The sequence below is a fragment of the Pelodiscus sinensis genome, unplaced genomic scaffold (assembly GCF_049634645.1).
Source record: "Pelodiscus sinensis isolate JC-2024 unplaced genomic scaffold, ASM4963464v1 ctg92, whole genome shotgun sequence".
Taxonomy (NCBI): domain Eukaryota; kingdom Metazoa; phylum Chordata; order Testudines; family Trionychidae; genus Pelodiscus; species Pelodiscus sinensis.
Genome location: NW_027465832.1, coordinates 23678 through 36613, shown reverse-complemented (window position 1 = coordinate 36613; position 12936 = coordinate 23678). Strand labels below are relative to the sequence as shown.

At 53.5% G+C, this 12936-nt stretch overlaps 1 protein-coding gene across 3 annotated transcripts in view; it reads right to left on the bottom strand.

Annotated features, from left to right (window-relative positions):
* Positions 1 to 11233, bottom strand: part of LOC102460082 (ran-specific GTPase-activating protein) — a 56543-nt gene extending 45310 nt beyond the window's left edge. The window contains exons 1-2 of one of the 3 annotated variants that reach the window (XM_075914694.1): positions 10773 to 11233; positions 7344 to 7480 (exon numbers count right to left, since the gene is read on the bottom strand). In XM_075914694.1, the coding sequence (XP_075770809.1) occupies positions 7344 to 7480; positions 10773 to 10787 (152 nt within the window). In that variant the 5' untranslated portion in view covers positions 10788 to 11233. The remainder of the gene's footprint in view (positions 1 to 7343; positions 7481 to 10772) is intronic. The other 2 variants (XM_075914695.1, XM_075914696.1) reach the window with 2 other exon arrangements.
* Positions 11234 to 12936: the final 1703 nt, after the last annotated feature.

The following is a 12936-nucleotide window of genomic DNA, read 5'->3' as shown; positions in this document are numbered from 1 at the left end:
CGGTCCTTGAGGGCCCGGAGTTCCTCCTGCTTCTCCCAGTACGCCTCGTGGAGAGGTGGATACTCGGGGTCAGATGCCAGGCGCCTCAAGCTTCAAAACCTCCCGCTCCAGCTGCTCTATCGCCGCATCCCTCCGCCAGCTGGCGCCCTGGGACTAGTTGTGGCAGAAGAGCCGGGCGCGTACCTTCCCCACGTGCCACCATTGCCGCACCGAGGGAAAGGCGGGTCACTGCCTCGCCAGGCCAGCCAGAACTCCCGGAAGGACGCCACGAAGCCCACATCCTCCAGCATGCTATTGTTCAAGTGCCAAGAGGCCAGCCCCAGCCTCCCCCTGCTAAGGGAGGCTTTCATGGCCACCAAATGATGGCCTGTGAACAGGGCCATCCAGACGCTGGAGGAGTGGGCCTGTACTAGGCAGAAACGCAATAAGTATATGCGGTCCAACCGGGAGCAGCGCAACCAATCATCCCCCACCCGGACATAGGTGAAGGTGGTGGCATCGTCCAGGTGGTAGTCACGCCAGACGTCCACCAGGGAGTGGTGGTCTACCATCTCCACGAGGACGTCTGCCACAGCCTGGCAGTTCGATTCCTGAGTGATCCCAGTTCTCAAGGGTGGTGTTGAAGTCCCTGCCCAGGACCAAGCATATCTGAGGATCCAAGGTGCCTAGGAAGGTGGACAATGTGTTGAATGTCCGAGGTAAACATGCGTGGGCAACAAAGCAGTTCCATTTACCCCATCCGCTCCTGGGTTGCCTGTTTCTTCTCTAACACCCCCCTCCTGAAGGAAGGAGAGCACCCGGCTCCTGTGGAGAACGGCCCTACAGCCTGGGGGCATTTAATGTCGCTAAGATGATATACTTCATGTTGAAGGCTGGGGTGGCTCCTCGTGGGCAGGGTGCTCGTCGGCCTCCCAAAGCAGACTGCTCCCTGACCCGAAGGCCAGGAGAGCATCACGGAATTTGCGGGTCCAGCGGTAGGCTGCCATGTCCTGCCTCTTGGTCCCTGTCCCTGCATAAGGGCCTTTGTGGCCCGGAGGATACAGTTAAAATCCCCCTAGCGCCGAAGGGCAAGCTGCACCTTGACCTTAGCCCTGCAGGTGCCCGCGAGTAACTGGCGCAGCTCAGCCCTCAGCATTGAGGGGGCCAGGACAGAAGGGTCTACCTCTGTCTGGGTCCCCAGATGGGTCTTGTGGGCTGCGGAGACAGGCCAACAGGGATCAGATCCCCAGCTCATCGCCAAAAGCCATGGTGCCATGCTGCCCGTCTCCATCCCCAGTGGGAGAAAGGGCAGTGGAGGCAACAGGGCAGCCCCTATGGGACAAGAGCAAATCAGCCCTCCCGCTCCAGCCACCCATAGGTAGCGGAAACGAAACGGCCCTCATGGGGGTGGCAGTAATGGTGGGAAACGGGCATCACAGTGGGGATGTAAGGAGGATTAGGGTCAGGATTGGGAGTGGAAGTCAGGCCGGGAGTAGGGATGAGAGTGGTAGTAGGAGCAGGGCTGGGAGTAGGAATAGGGGTGGGACTGGGGCCACAAGTAGGGGTGGGATCGGAACCCAGGGTAGGGACAGGAGCATGGGAGGGGTTAGGACATGGAGAAGGGCCAGGACATATAAACAGGGCGAGGGTACAGTCCCCCAGGTCTGGGCCACCAGATTGTGGCACCTCCCGAATGGGGTCTGTGACCAAGGGGAGGGAGGTGGGAAGGGGGCCCACGTCAACACCAGGCTTGGATGGCTGGGTGGACCTTATGTCCAAAGCCATGGCGTCCGTTGGGGGCCCACCAGCTTTCACCATCCTAACAAGGAGGGAGGGCGACCGCTCCGCCTCAGAGATGGAGGGGGCACCCATGAGCATGGGGCTCGGCAGCCTCAGGCAGAGTGCTTCTAAGGGCCAGGACCACGGGCAGTATTAGGGGCACCCCAAGGGTGCAAGCGGGGGGCAGCCACCTGGGACATGGGGGAAGGAGGAGGAGGGGGCGGCACAGCTGAGTCACCACCCAGACCGAGGCCCGTTGGCAAGGAGTTCTTACCCCTGGGCAAGGAGGGTCAGACCCAGGGCCTCGATCTCCTCCAAGATGGAGCTGAAGTCCATCCCCACGGCCCCAGAGTCCTCCCTGCCGAGGCAACAATTGCCTCAGCAATAGCGGCAGGGGGTCACGGATGGTAGAGGGGCCAGGGAGCTCCATCCGAGGCCTCCTCAGGGATGGAGTCCGAGGGTGACGGGGCATTCCCCTCCACTAGCATGGCGTCCTTGGCTGGTGCCTCCTGCTGATGCTCGTCAGGGGAGATGTCGGCAGCGGTGGCCCCCCTCAGTATTTTATGGTGGGCCTTCCCACCCTCCAAGTCCAAGGGGGGAGAGTGGGTCCGCTAAACCTGTGCTTCCCCCGGATGAGCATCCTGTCCTCCGAGGTGGAGGCACGGGGCTGGTCAGCAGGGGCAGAGCCGGGGGGAGGGGGGGGGGGGGGGCGCACAGATGATACTCAGGGGCATCTAGGAGGCAAGGGAGGAACAGGGGGCAGGGAAAACTCCCACTGAGTTGAACCCTCTTCCTCACCCGGTGGCAACTGTGCCACCTTCTCCTCCATGGGCCCCACAGGTTCAGACTGGACAAAGGCAGGGCCCACCTGCTCACCAGGGCACGCCGGTGGGGGTGCCCCCGGCACCTGAGCAGAGCCCTTGGCAGGGGGAGGAGGGGCGGGCAGCTAGCCGTGTTGGGACCAGCACCCTCCTGGAGCCCAGATGCCTCTTCGGATCAGGCCAGGGGGCAATCCCTCTGGACGTGCCCCAGCACCCGGCAGAGGAAGCACCAGGTCTCCCTGGAGGAATAGCGGGTGGAGAGGGCAGGCAACAGTGTGGCACTGGGGAGGAAGGAGGTAAGAAGGTCATGGGTGTCGGAGCTGTGGCGGGCGGGGTGGCTGCAGGGGTTTTGGCCTTTCGGGCCGAGCCTTTGCCCTTCTTCCCCTGGCCCTTTTTACCAGCTGAAATGGAGGCTCCTCCCAAATCGGGGGGGACTGTCGGCCATGGCAGAGTCCGGACCAGGGGTCGGGCGGTCAGCCTCAGGGGTCGCGTGTCATTGGCAACAGGGTGACCTTGGGGTCAACAGGGGTGGGGACCACGTCCATCACGGGGGGGGGGGGGGGGGGTGTTGGAGAAAGCAGATTGTGAGGGAGGGGGTAAGGGTCAACTGCTCCTCCTCACCAAGCAGCAGGCAGGGGAGGAGGGCATGAAGGGAAGGGAAGGGAAGGGAAGGGAAGGGAAGGGAAAGAGGATAGCAACTGCTCCTCCTCGCTAGACTGGAGGCTAGGGAGGGCGGCACCAAATGAGGTGGGGGAACTGAGGGAGACTGGGGGGGGGGGGGGGGGGCAGTAACCACTTCTCCCTGCAAGGGTGGAGGCAGAGGAGAGAGCTCAAGAGAGGGGCAGAGACGTGAGGAGATGGGGTTCATGATTTTGGGGGGGGGGGGGGGGGAGCAACCGTTCCCTCCCACTACAAAGTATACAGGGAGGGAGGGAACCAGCGGGGGAAGGGCACAAATGGGGCAACTGAGGGGGAAGGCGGGAAAGGCAACCACTCCTCCCTGCAAGGCTACATCCTAAATCATTCCCTTTTCTCCTTCAAAACACTGGCTCCACAAAACCCTTAGGTTACAGCTACTGTAGGGGTAAACTGAGGCAGTCCATGGTATTCTGCTAAGAATCCCTATTAAAATCCAAAATTTGAGGCCAGGCCTGGGAACACACAGAACAAGCAGCTACCATGACCCTGGTCGCCCTGGCAACCACATTCCAAGAGGGCCTCACTCCGATAAGACCCTGGCTGCAAACAAACTTTACGGAAGTCGTTGTCACTGTCTCCTTTAATTCTAGAAAATAAACCTGGATCCCAAGGACCACACCAACGCAAGGCACTATCACCCCGCAGTAGACGCATCATAATTTCAGCAGACAAAGTTGCCATCAACATGGCTACGTCTACACTGGCATGATTTTCCGGAAATGCTTTTAACGGAAAAGTTTTCCGTTAAAAGCATTTCCAGAAAAGCACGTCTAGATTGGCAGGACGCTTTTCCGGAAAACCACTTTTTCCGGAAAAGCGTCCGTGGCCAATCTAGACGTGCTTTTCCGCAAAAAAGCCCCGATCGTCATTTTTGCCAACGGGGCTTTTTTGTGAAAAACACTACTGTGCTGTCTACACTGGCCCTTTTCCGGAAAACTGTTCCGGAAAAAGACTTTTGCCCGAACGGGAGCAGCATAGTTTTTCCGGAAAAGCACTGATGATTTTACATTAGATCGTCAGTGCTTTTCCGGAAATTCAAGCAGCCAGTGTAGACAGCTGGCAAGTTTTTCTGGAAAAGCGGCTGATTTTCCAGAATAACTTGCCAGTGTAGACACAGCCCATGTCTTTTGTTTATGTTGGCTTATTTAGCTTGTTAGGAATAACTACCTGTATTATTGATAAGATGTTTAATTGGCAATGAGTGGAGATGCTGTGTAACCTTTGTAGTTTACTGGCTTATGTGCTCATTAAGTCTTGCCGCCAGGACCTATGAAACTGTTTCCACTCCGCCCACCTGCTGCCTATATAATTCATTGTAATGCTTTGATTAACTAGTGCTCTCCAGGTTAACCTCTGGTTGGTACTCCACCAGCGCTGGTGTACAATAAATCCTCAGCTTGTTTTCACCTACATCCAGAGTGTCCAGAATTATTCCCTACAGTTACACTATGAACTTTTCCCAGAAGAGGAAATGCAAATGGAGTGCTCATTTGCATATTCTCTTCCAATCCTTTTGCAGAAGAGGTTTTTGCGCAAAAGCCCTCATTCCTCAAAAAATGAGGAATAAGGGTTCTTGCGCAAAAGGGGTTGTGTGCACAAAAAGGTGCCATCTACACAGCACTCTTTTGCGCAAAAAGCGCGCTCTTTTGCTCCTACACACTGAACCCCTAGTTTCTGACCCTAGCCCAGAGCCTCCCCACAATCTACAGTCCCCAGAAGAGTTAATCTGGCCCGGGGGGGGGGGGGGGGGGGGGGGGGGTTAAAGCACTGAGCTTCGGCACCTCCCTCCCCTTTGGGCTGGAGTGCAAGGGGAGTGAGAGGAGTTGCCTGCCTTCCCCCACCTTTCACATCTGTGAAGGCTTTTTGTCCTTCCCACTTGGGGGCAGGGGGAGTGTCCACGGTAGTGAGGGAGTTTTTTTGGGTACACTTCTCACTTGTCATTGGCCCTCCACACCCCTGGTGGGGGAAGATTAGGTAGAGGGAATGCTGGTCACTGCTAATTTTTTTTTTTTTTTTTTTTTTAAATGTCCATGGGCAGAATGAGGGCTTCTTTTTTTAAATGTGAACCAATATGGAGGTGATGTGTGACATACTGGTGTACGTAAAACTTATTCTGCACATGGACCGTGTGCCGCAGGGGTGGGTCCAAGGGGTTTGAAGCATGGGAGGGGGCTCAGAGCTGCGGAGTAAGGGCTCCAGCTGGGAGTGTGAGGTCTGGGGTGAAGGAGAGGGTTCGGGGCTGGGGTGGGAGCGGTGAGGGTGTTGAGGTGTTTGGAATGCAGGTTGCTCCTGAAAGAGAGAAATACCACAGACCTCTCTCACCACAGCAACTTGAGGCCAGGTGAGAGAGGCGCCTTTCCATGGCTGCAGCAGCTCCAGCAGGGCTGGGTTGGAAAAGGAGCACCCATTCCCCAACTAAAGCAGGTCCGTGCAAGGGCGGGGTTGTGGTCAGGGCACCTTGCCCCTTGCTGTGGCCAGTCCAGGGCTTGGGGCATGGCGTGGCCCTGAGCACAGTTTAACAGGCAGCTGCATGGCTTAGAACTTAGGCAGTGACCTCTCTGAAAAGGTAGGGCAAGGAGCTAATGGAAAGGATTGTAGTCATTCACCTTCTTGATATTAATGAAGTTGTAGCTTGAAAAGGTCTGAATGTATTTCTGAACCAAGGTAAGGGGGGCCTCCTCAACTGTGTCTGCAGCTAAGCTCCAGATAAAAGTTCTCACTAAAGGAAGTAACCAGGAGTTAGGATTTGAAAAACCTGCACTATCACATCCTCGTGGGAAGGTTGAGTCCTATGCTTCAGCCAGTCCACTTTTGACATGCATCCTGATGCAGATCATCTACCTGGATTCAAGGTGTCCTGATCTTTTTTTGGAACCCTAGGATTCAGGAAAGCCCAAAGCACTGATATCCAGGCAGGTCTCAGCAATTCTTGTCAAAATGCCTTTTTGCTGTATAAGCTATTGAACAGCAGGCACCCTTAAGAGGCTTTCCCCTAAACTCTATTAAAAAGGCTCTCTGATCCTTAGACAAAGAAACACTGAAATAGGTTCTGGTAGTTGTCTTTGTAAGAGAAGGGCTTCTTTCACTCAGACTGTGCATCAGAGAAAAGCTTAACGATCACACTATTCATGCTGGTCAGTTTTTGGAGATGTTCTCTTAGAAGGATGTGTTATCAGAGTCTCTTACAGGAGCACATGCTGAAACAAGAATTTGAAAAGGACTACTTCTGGCCATCTGACTTTGCACAAAAGCACTTTGCACCTATTTGAAGCGGGAGCATCACAGAGCAAGAAAAATGCATCTTAGCTTCTGTGCTACATGAACTACTCCACCTTAGGAAAAGGCATTTAAAAAAAAAAAATCAACTTTTCAGATAACTAGAAAACTGGACAAACTGGCTTATAGTTATTAATTTAATGCTCTTTCCACTGTGTTAGCAGGCAAGAGGTTGTTTCCATGACTGCTCCAGATGGCGACAGAAGGGAATCATGGAACAGTTAGACTGGAGGTGTAAATGTCCCACCCCCTCTATTAAATGTTGATGCAGTAATTATGCAGACTGGTTGTAAAAAAGGGGGGGGGGGTCATAATGACCCAAACATTTAAGCAAAATGTATTTAAAAAAGTTAAGAGGAAAAACCTACTTTGAACACAATTACACATCTCTAGACCCAACGTTTATGCACAGTTCAACTGAACATTTTAATTTTTTCTAATCCAAAAATTTCCAATATTAGGGAGTAAGGATTTTATCATGTTACACTAGGGCAGCCCCAACATTCCAATGACAGAGATATTAGAAAGAAGATAGCATATGATGCGTCTATTAGGACTACATTGTCTTAGGCCAGTAACCGGTTCAGTGTTTTGCAAAAGGCTACCTTCCTATTTTTTATTAAATAAGAAATATATGGAGATATAACTCCCATAGAACTGGAAGGGACCTTCAGAGGTCGAGTCCAGTCCCCTGCCCTCATGGCAGAACCAAGTACCATCCCTGACAATGTTTTTCAAAATTTAAAAACAATGAGTGATTAGATACATACTCAGTGCCATCCTACTTACATCTTAAAGAGTTCTTCCTCATCCTCCTCAAGGGTCTTGATCTCTTGTTCAGGAAGGGAAACTATGGGCTCAAATTGAGGATCAAGGCTAGAATCATCTGCGTTCTCAGCTGACGTGTCATGTTCCTCATGCATGTCCTGTGAAAAGAATGCTCAATCGCAATAATGCAGTTTTAAGAACGCTTCTACAGTGGCTACACCTGTATAACATGTTATTAAAGGTACTTAGAACATTCAAAGTCATTCCTAAGTCAGTGTTTCTCAAACTGTCGTCCACAGGCCACCTGGAAGGCAGTGATCTGTGGCTAGAGCTCAGACCCTCCCTACCCTTCCCCCCCTCTCCTCGCAGCAAGGAGCCCACACTGGCGCTGCACTCCAGCCTCACCCCCCCCCCCCCCCCCCAGGTTAGAGCACCAGCGCTGGCTTCCCTGGGGGCGGGGAAGGAAGATTCCCCTCCAGATTCAGTTCTCAGGGAAGAAGTGGAGCCAGAAATGGCTCCATGCACTACCACTTCCCAGGGGGCAGGAGGCGAGCGTGAGCAAAGGCAGGTAAATTCCCCCCCCCCCCCCTTTCCCCTCATGCCCAGAACCTACACTCCCACCCCTCTCACCCACTCCTGATGTTTCTATGGGTCAGTGGCCCCCAACCCAAACAAGGTTCCCCACCCCTGCCATAAATAAAGAAAACATTGAAACCTTTTGTGTGGGACATAAATTAATATTTTACTTTATTTAAAATGAAGGTTGACAAACTAACATGAGAAAGTTAAAGCGCTTAATCTGTTTAATAATTTAAATTAAATATTTCCTTTTACTGGTTAAATTAAACCAGTCTCCCTAGCTGCAGCACTAGCAAAATGTCTTGGGCGTAATTATGTAATTAACGGCAAATTTCCATTAGAAACTGGTGGCCCACACAAAGGTTTGCATTGAGACAGGTGATCCATGGGCCAAAGAGTTTGAGAACCACTGGTCTAAGTACATGATACAGTAACAAAGTGTAAATAGTACTGTACATCACAGTCTGAACACCACTCATCTAAATTTTATTTAGCCTTTCAAAATATGCAGTATTAACTAGGGATGTGAAAGGTTAACCAGCAAGCACCACCCTTAACAGGGGAGGCTTACTGGTGGGGCTGGAGCAGCTCCCTGCCTGCTCCGAGAAGGGGGCTGCTCCAGCCCCACAGGGCCAAGGCCCCCGCCACAGGTTACATGTTGGCTCCCTGGTGTTAAACACTAGTCAACTAGTCAATCTCCCCCTTGCTGCCTCAGCAAAAAGGGGGGGGGGGGGAGGAAGAGGGGGTACCTCAAAGGGCAGTGCCTCACAGCTGATCCCCAGCTCAGCTGTGCAGCGCTGCCCCTTTGAAACGCCAAGGCAGTGTTTCAAAGGGCAGCGCCACCTGGCGCCCCAGGATCAGCTGGGGCCTCCCCAGATGACCCCGGGCGCCGCGTGGCATTTCAAATTGGCAGCGCAACATGGAGCCCAGGATCAGCGGGGGGACGCCAAGCTCCATCAGTGTGCTTCCGCTTTGAAATGCGCAAGAGCCCCCGATGGGGACTCTTGTACATTTCAAAGCTGGCACACCACGTGCAGCCCAGAGTCAGTGGGACTTCCCGCTGGCCCAAGGCTGCATGCCATGTTTTGCATCCCTCCTTTAAAATGTACAAGAGAGCATAAGCATCTGATGAAGTGGGTCTTTGGCCACGAAAGCTTATGCTCCAATAAATCTGTTAGTCTGTAAAGTGCCACAGGACTCCTTGTCGCTTTTGCAGACAGACTAACACGGCTACCCCTCTGACGCATGATTTTTAATGTAAATGTTGAGGTCTGATACATGGTATTTTCAAATTATATGACTTCATATGTACAGCAAAGACATTTAGTGCTACCAGACTATTTGTTGTTGTTGAAGTTTATAAACAAGATTGTGACGTCTGCAGAGGCTCAAACGCCCTCTTGAGTTAGAACGACCCCGCTGCTGCAGGGCTGGGAGCCAGAATGAGGCAGGGATGCGATGGCCATACTGGGTCCGACCAAAGATCCATCTAGCCCAGTATCCTGTCTTCCGACAGTGGCCAGGACCAGGTGCCCCAGAGGGGGGGGACCAAAGACAATGATCAAGCAATTTGTCTCCTGCCATCCGTCTCCAGCCTTTGACAAACAGAGGCCAGGTGCACCATTCCTTACCCCCTGGCTAATAGCCTTTTATGGACCTAACCTCCATGAAATTATCTAGCTTCTCTTTAAACTCTGTTATAGTCCTAGCCTTCACAGCCTCCTCCGGCAAGGAGTGCCACAGGTTGACTACACGCTGTGTGAAGAAGAACTTTCTTTTATTAGTTTTAAACCTGCTACCCATTCATTTCATTTGGTGTCCTCTAGTTCTTCTATTATGGGAACTAATAAATAATTTTTCTGTATCGGCCCTCTCCACACCACTCATGATTTTATAGACCTCTATCATATCCGCCCTCAGTCTCCTCTTTTCTAAACTGAAAAGTCCCAGTCGCTTTAACTTAACCTCTCTTCATATGGGACCCGTTCCAAACCCCTAATCATTTTAGTTGCTCTTTTCTAATGCCAAAATATCTTTTTTGAGGTGAGGAGACCACATCTGTACACAATATTCAAGATGTGGGCGTACTATAGTTTTATATAGGGACAGTAAGGTATTCTTAGCCTTATTTTCTATCCCTTTGTTTAAATAATTCCTAGCATCCTATTTGCTTTTTTGACTGCCACTGCACACTGTGTGGACGTTTTCAGAGAACTATCCACAATCTCTTTCCTGATTAGTGGTAGCTAAATTAGCCCCCATCATATTGTATGTGTCGTTGGGGTTATTTTTTCCAATGTGCATTACTTTACACTTATCCACATTAAATTTCATTTGCCATTTTGTTGCCCAATCACTCAGTTTGGTGAGATCTTTTTGAAGTTCTTCACAGTCTGCTTTGGTCTTTGACGATCTTGAACGGTTTAGTATCACCCGCAAACTTTACCACGTCACTGCTTACCCCTTTCTCTAGATCACCACTGACTGTGTAGGCTCCAGCAAGAGAGTGGGATGCACGTGTGCCTGGATATCCCCAGTAGGGTGAATATCTGACCAGACGTACATTGGGGGCGGGGGGGGGGATGATGCTGGTAGGAAACCGACCCGGGAAGGTCCCCCCTCCCGCCAAAGCAAGGCTGCCCTCCTATCTCCTTTCTCAGCCCCCAGCCTCACCTACGTGCTCGGCCTCGGGTCCCTGAGCCTCACTTCTCCCAGGGACTTTTCACTTGACTGGCCAACAGGCTCCTCATCTACTTGCTTCCCCAGACCCCTCCCCCCATCCGCCCTAGCCCACTGTCTCAGCGCCAGGCGCGGCCAGCCCACTCCACCTCCTGAATCCCAGGTTGTTAAGTGAAGTACAGGCATCCTCACCTTGATCTCCGCCATGGAAGTGGAAGGTGTCGTTGCTACAACACTAGAGTCGTTCTCTTCACTCTCTCCCCCGCCACGGCTTTAGCGCTGAATTTCCTACGAGTCGCCCTCCACTCCCGCTTTTACCTCATTCCCGCAGCCCGCTTTGTCGTTGCCGCAAGGCGTGATGGGAAACGGCTACTTTACCTCAATCCCTTTAGCTCTTACAGGGCTACTGACTATCAGAGGCAGGGTGAATCCGTCTTCTGACATAAGCCGGCCGGGAAACTTTCGCAGGATCCCACTGGAGGTGTCGGAAATACCACGAATTCCTGCCGAAAAATGTACAACATCGCTCGGTTCCGCGCCGACTCTAAAGATAATTCGTCGCTAAGGAACTACTGTATGCGCCCAGTTAAATAGTTTTACCCCATTCCCCGAGCTGTTTCCCCATCAACCTTTGCGACATGGCACTGTCTCTACACAAAATGGCTGTAGCGTCACAAACAGCTTCCTCAGAATTTCATACCTAGTGTTTACTGAGCATGCTCATAGAATCATAGACCCATAGAGCTGGAAGAGACCTCAGAAGGTCATCAAGTCCAGCCCCCTGCTCTAGGCAGGACCAATCCCATAAGAACGGCCGTACTGGTTCAGACCAAAGGTCCATCTAGCCCAGTATCCTGTCTACCGTTTATTTGAAAACATGGGATGGTGGGCGGGCAAAGCCCGCCCACCTTCTAAAAGCCCCTCCCCAGCCTTATGGGAGAGACACTGGACCCATGTCCAACTAATTACTTGGGACAAATAATGAATAAAGGATCAAGGAGTGCGGGTTAGAGGTTCAAAATAAGGGAGCCGGATGGGGACACCGAGCAGAGAACCCCGGACAGCGCCCACTGCTCCTCAAAGCTGTCGATGGAGCCAGTGGACGCCGCCCAGAGGAACTCCGCCCGGATTCGTGACACAAGGGAGGAGCGGAAATAGGCCCCACAGTCGCAGAGAACCCCCTCGTCCAGCATCCTCCTCCTGGTATTGTAGATGGTGCCCTTAGCTAGAGCCAGGAGGAGGTTGACGAGGAGGTCTCGCGACTTTGTGGGGCCACGGATAGGGTGTGCGTAGATGAATAGGTGGGGGGAAAAGTGCAGCCAGAACCTCAATAAGAGGTTCTGGAGGAGCCGGAATAGGGGCTGCAACCTGGCGCATTCGAGGTAGGCGTGCGCCAGGTTCTCCCTCACGCCGCAGAAGGGGCAGGTGTCTGGGATAGGGGTGAACCGCGCCAAGTACACGCCCGTGCTCATGGCTCCGTGAAGGAGCCGCCAACTGATGTCCCCGATGGGCCGCGGAATTAGATCGGAATAGACGCTGGCCCATCGGGGTTCCCCACCCTCTACGGGTCTTAGATAGTCCCGCCATTTGGTATCAGGGCGGGACACGAGGGTGGGGAAATGCAGGGTGTGGAGCACGAGCGTGTACAGATGTTGCCTTGGCGCGGCTTGGAAACAGACCGGCTGCAGATTTTGCAGCCGGCTGGGGGTCCAGGGGTGGGGAGGCCGGGGGGGCCCGTGGAACAGGGGCCCAATAATAAGGGACGGAGGCTTTGCAGGAGGGGAGGGGCGGGGTGTACCCTCTCGCAAGGACCGCTGCAGGAAGTCGAGAGCGGGCCGCGGCAAAGCCGCCTTCACCTCCTGGAGTAGGCGCAGAGGGGTTCGGGGGGTGGAGAGCCCCATGCGCCGAGCGAGCGCTCGGGGATCCACCCAGTCCCCCCTGTCGTAGTCCAGGAGGTCTCCGACCATGGTGGTTTCTGCCAGGATCAGCCTCCGGCGCACCGAGGGAGACTCCGCCACCTGCACGCACAAGGCTGGATTGTGGAGCAGGGGCTCCGCGAGGAGGTCTGCCCCCTCGGAGGCCACAACGGACCTGGTCGCCGAGAACAGCTTCCAGGTCTGGAGGAGGTCCTGGTAGAATTCCGGCAGCTCTGAGAGGTCTCGCGGAAGACCCCTCGGGTGGATGAAAAAGAGCTGCCGGTCGTATCGGAGCCCTCGGAGGCGGCGGAGGAAAGCGCGCGCCAAGGTGCCCCATGCCGGACTACCTGCACTGAAGAGGAGTCTCTGCAGGGCCTGGAGGCGGAAGGTCCGGACCTGGCTGCGTATGCAGACCAGGCCCTGACCCCCCTCCTCCAGGG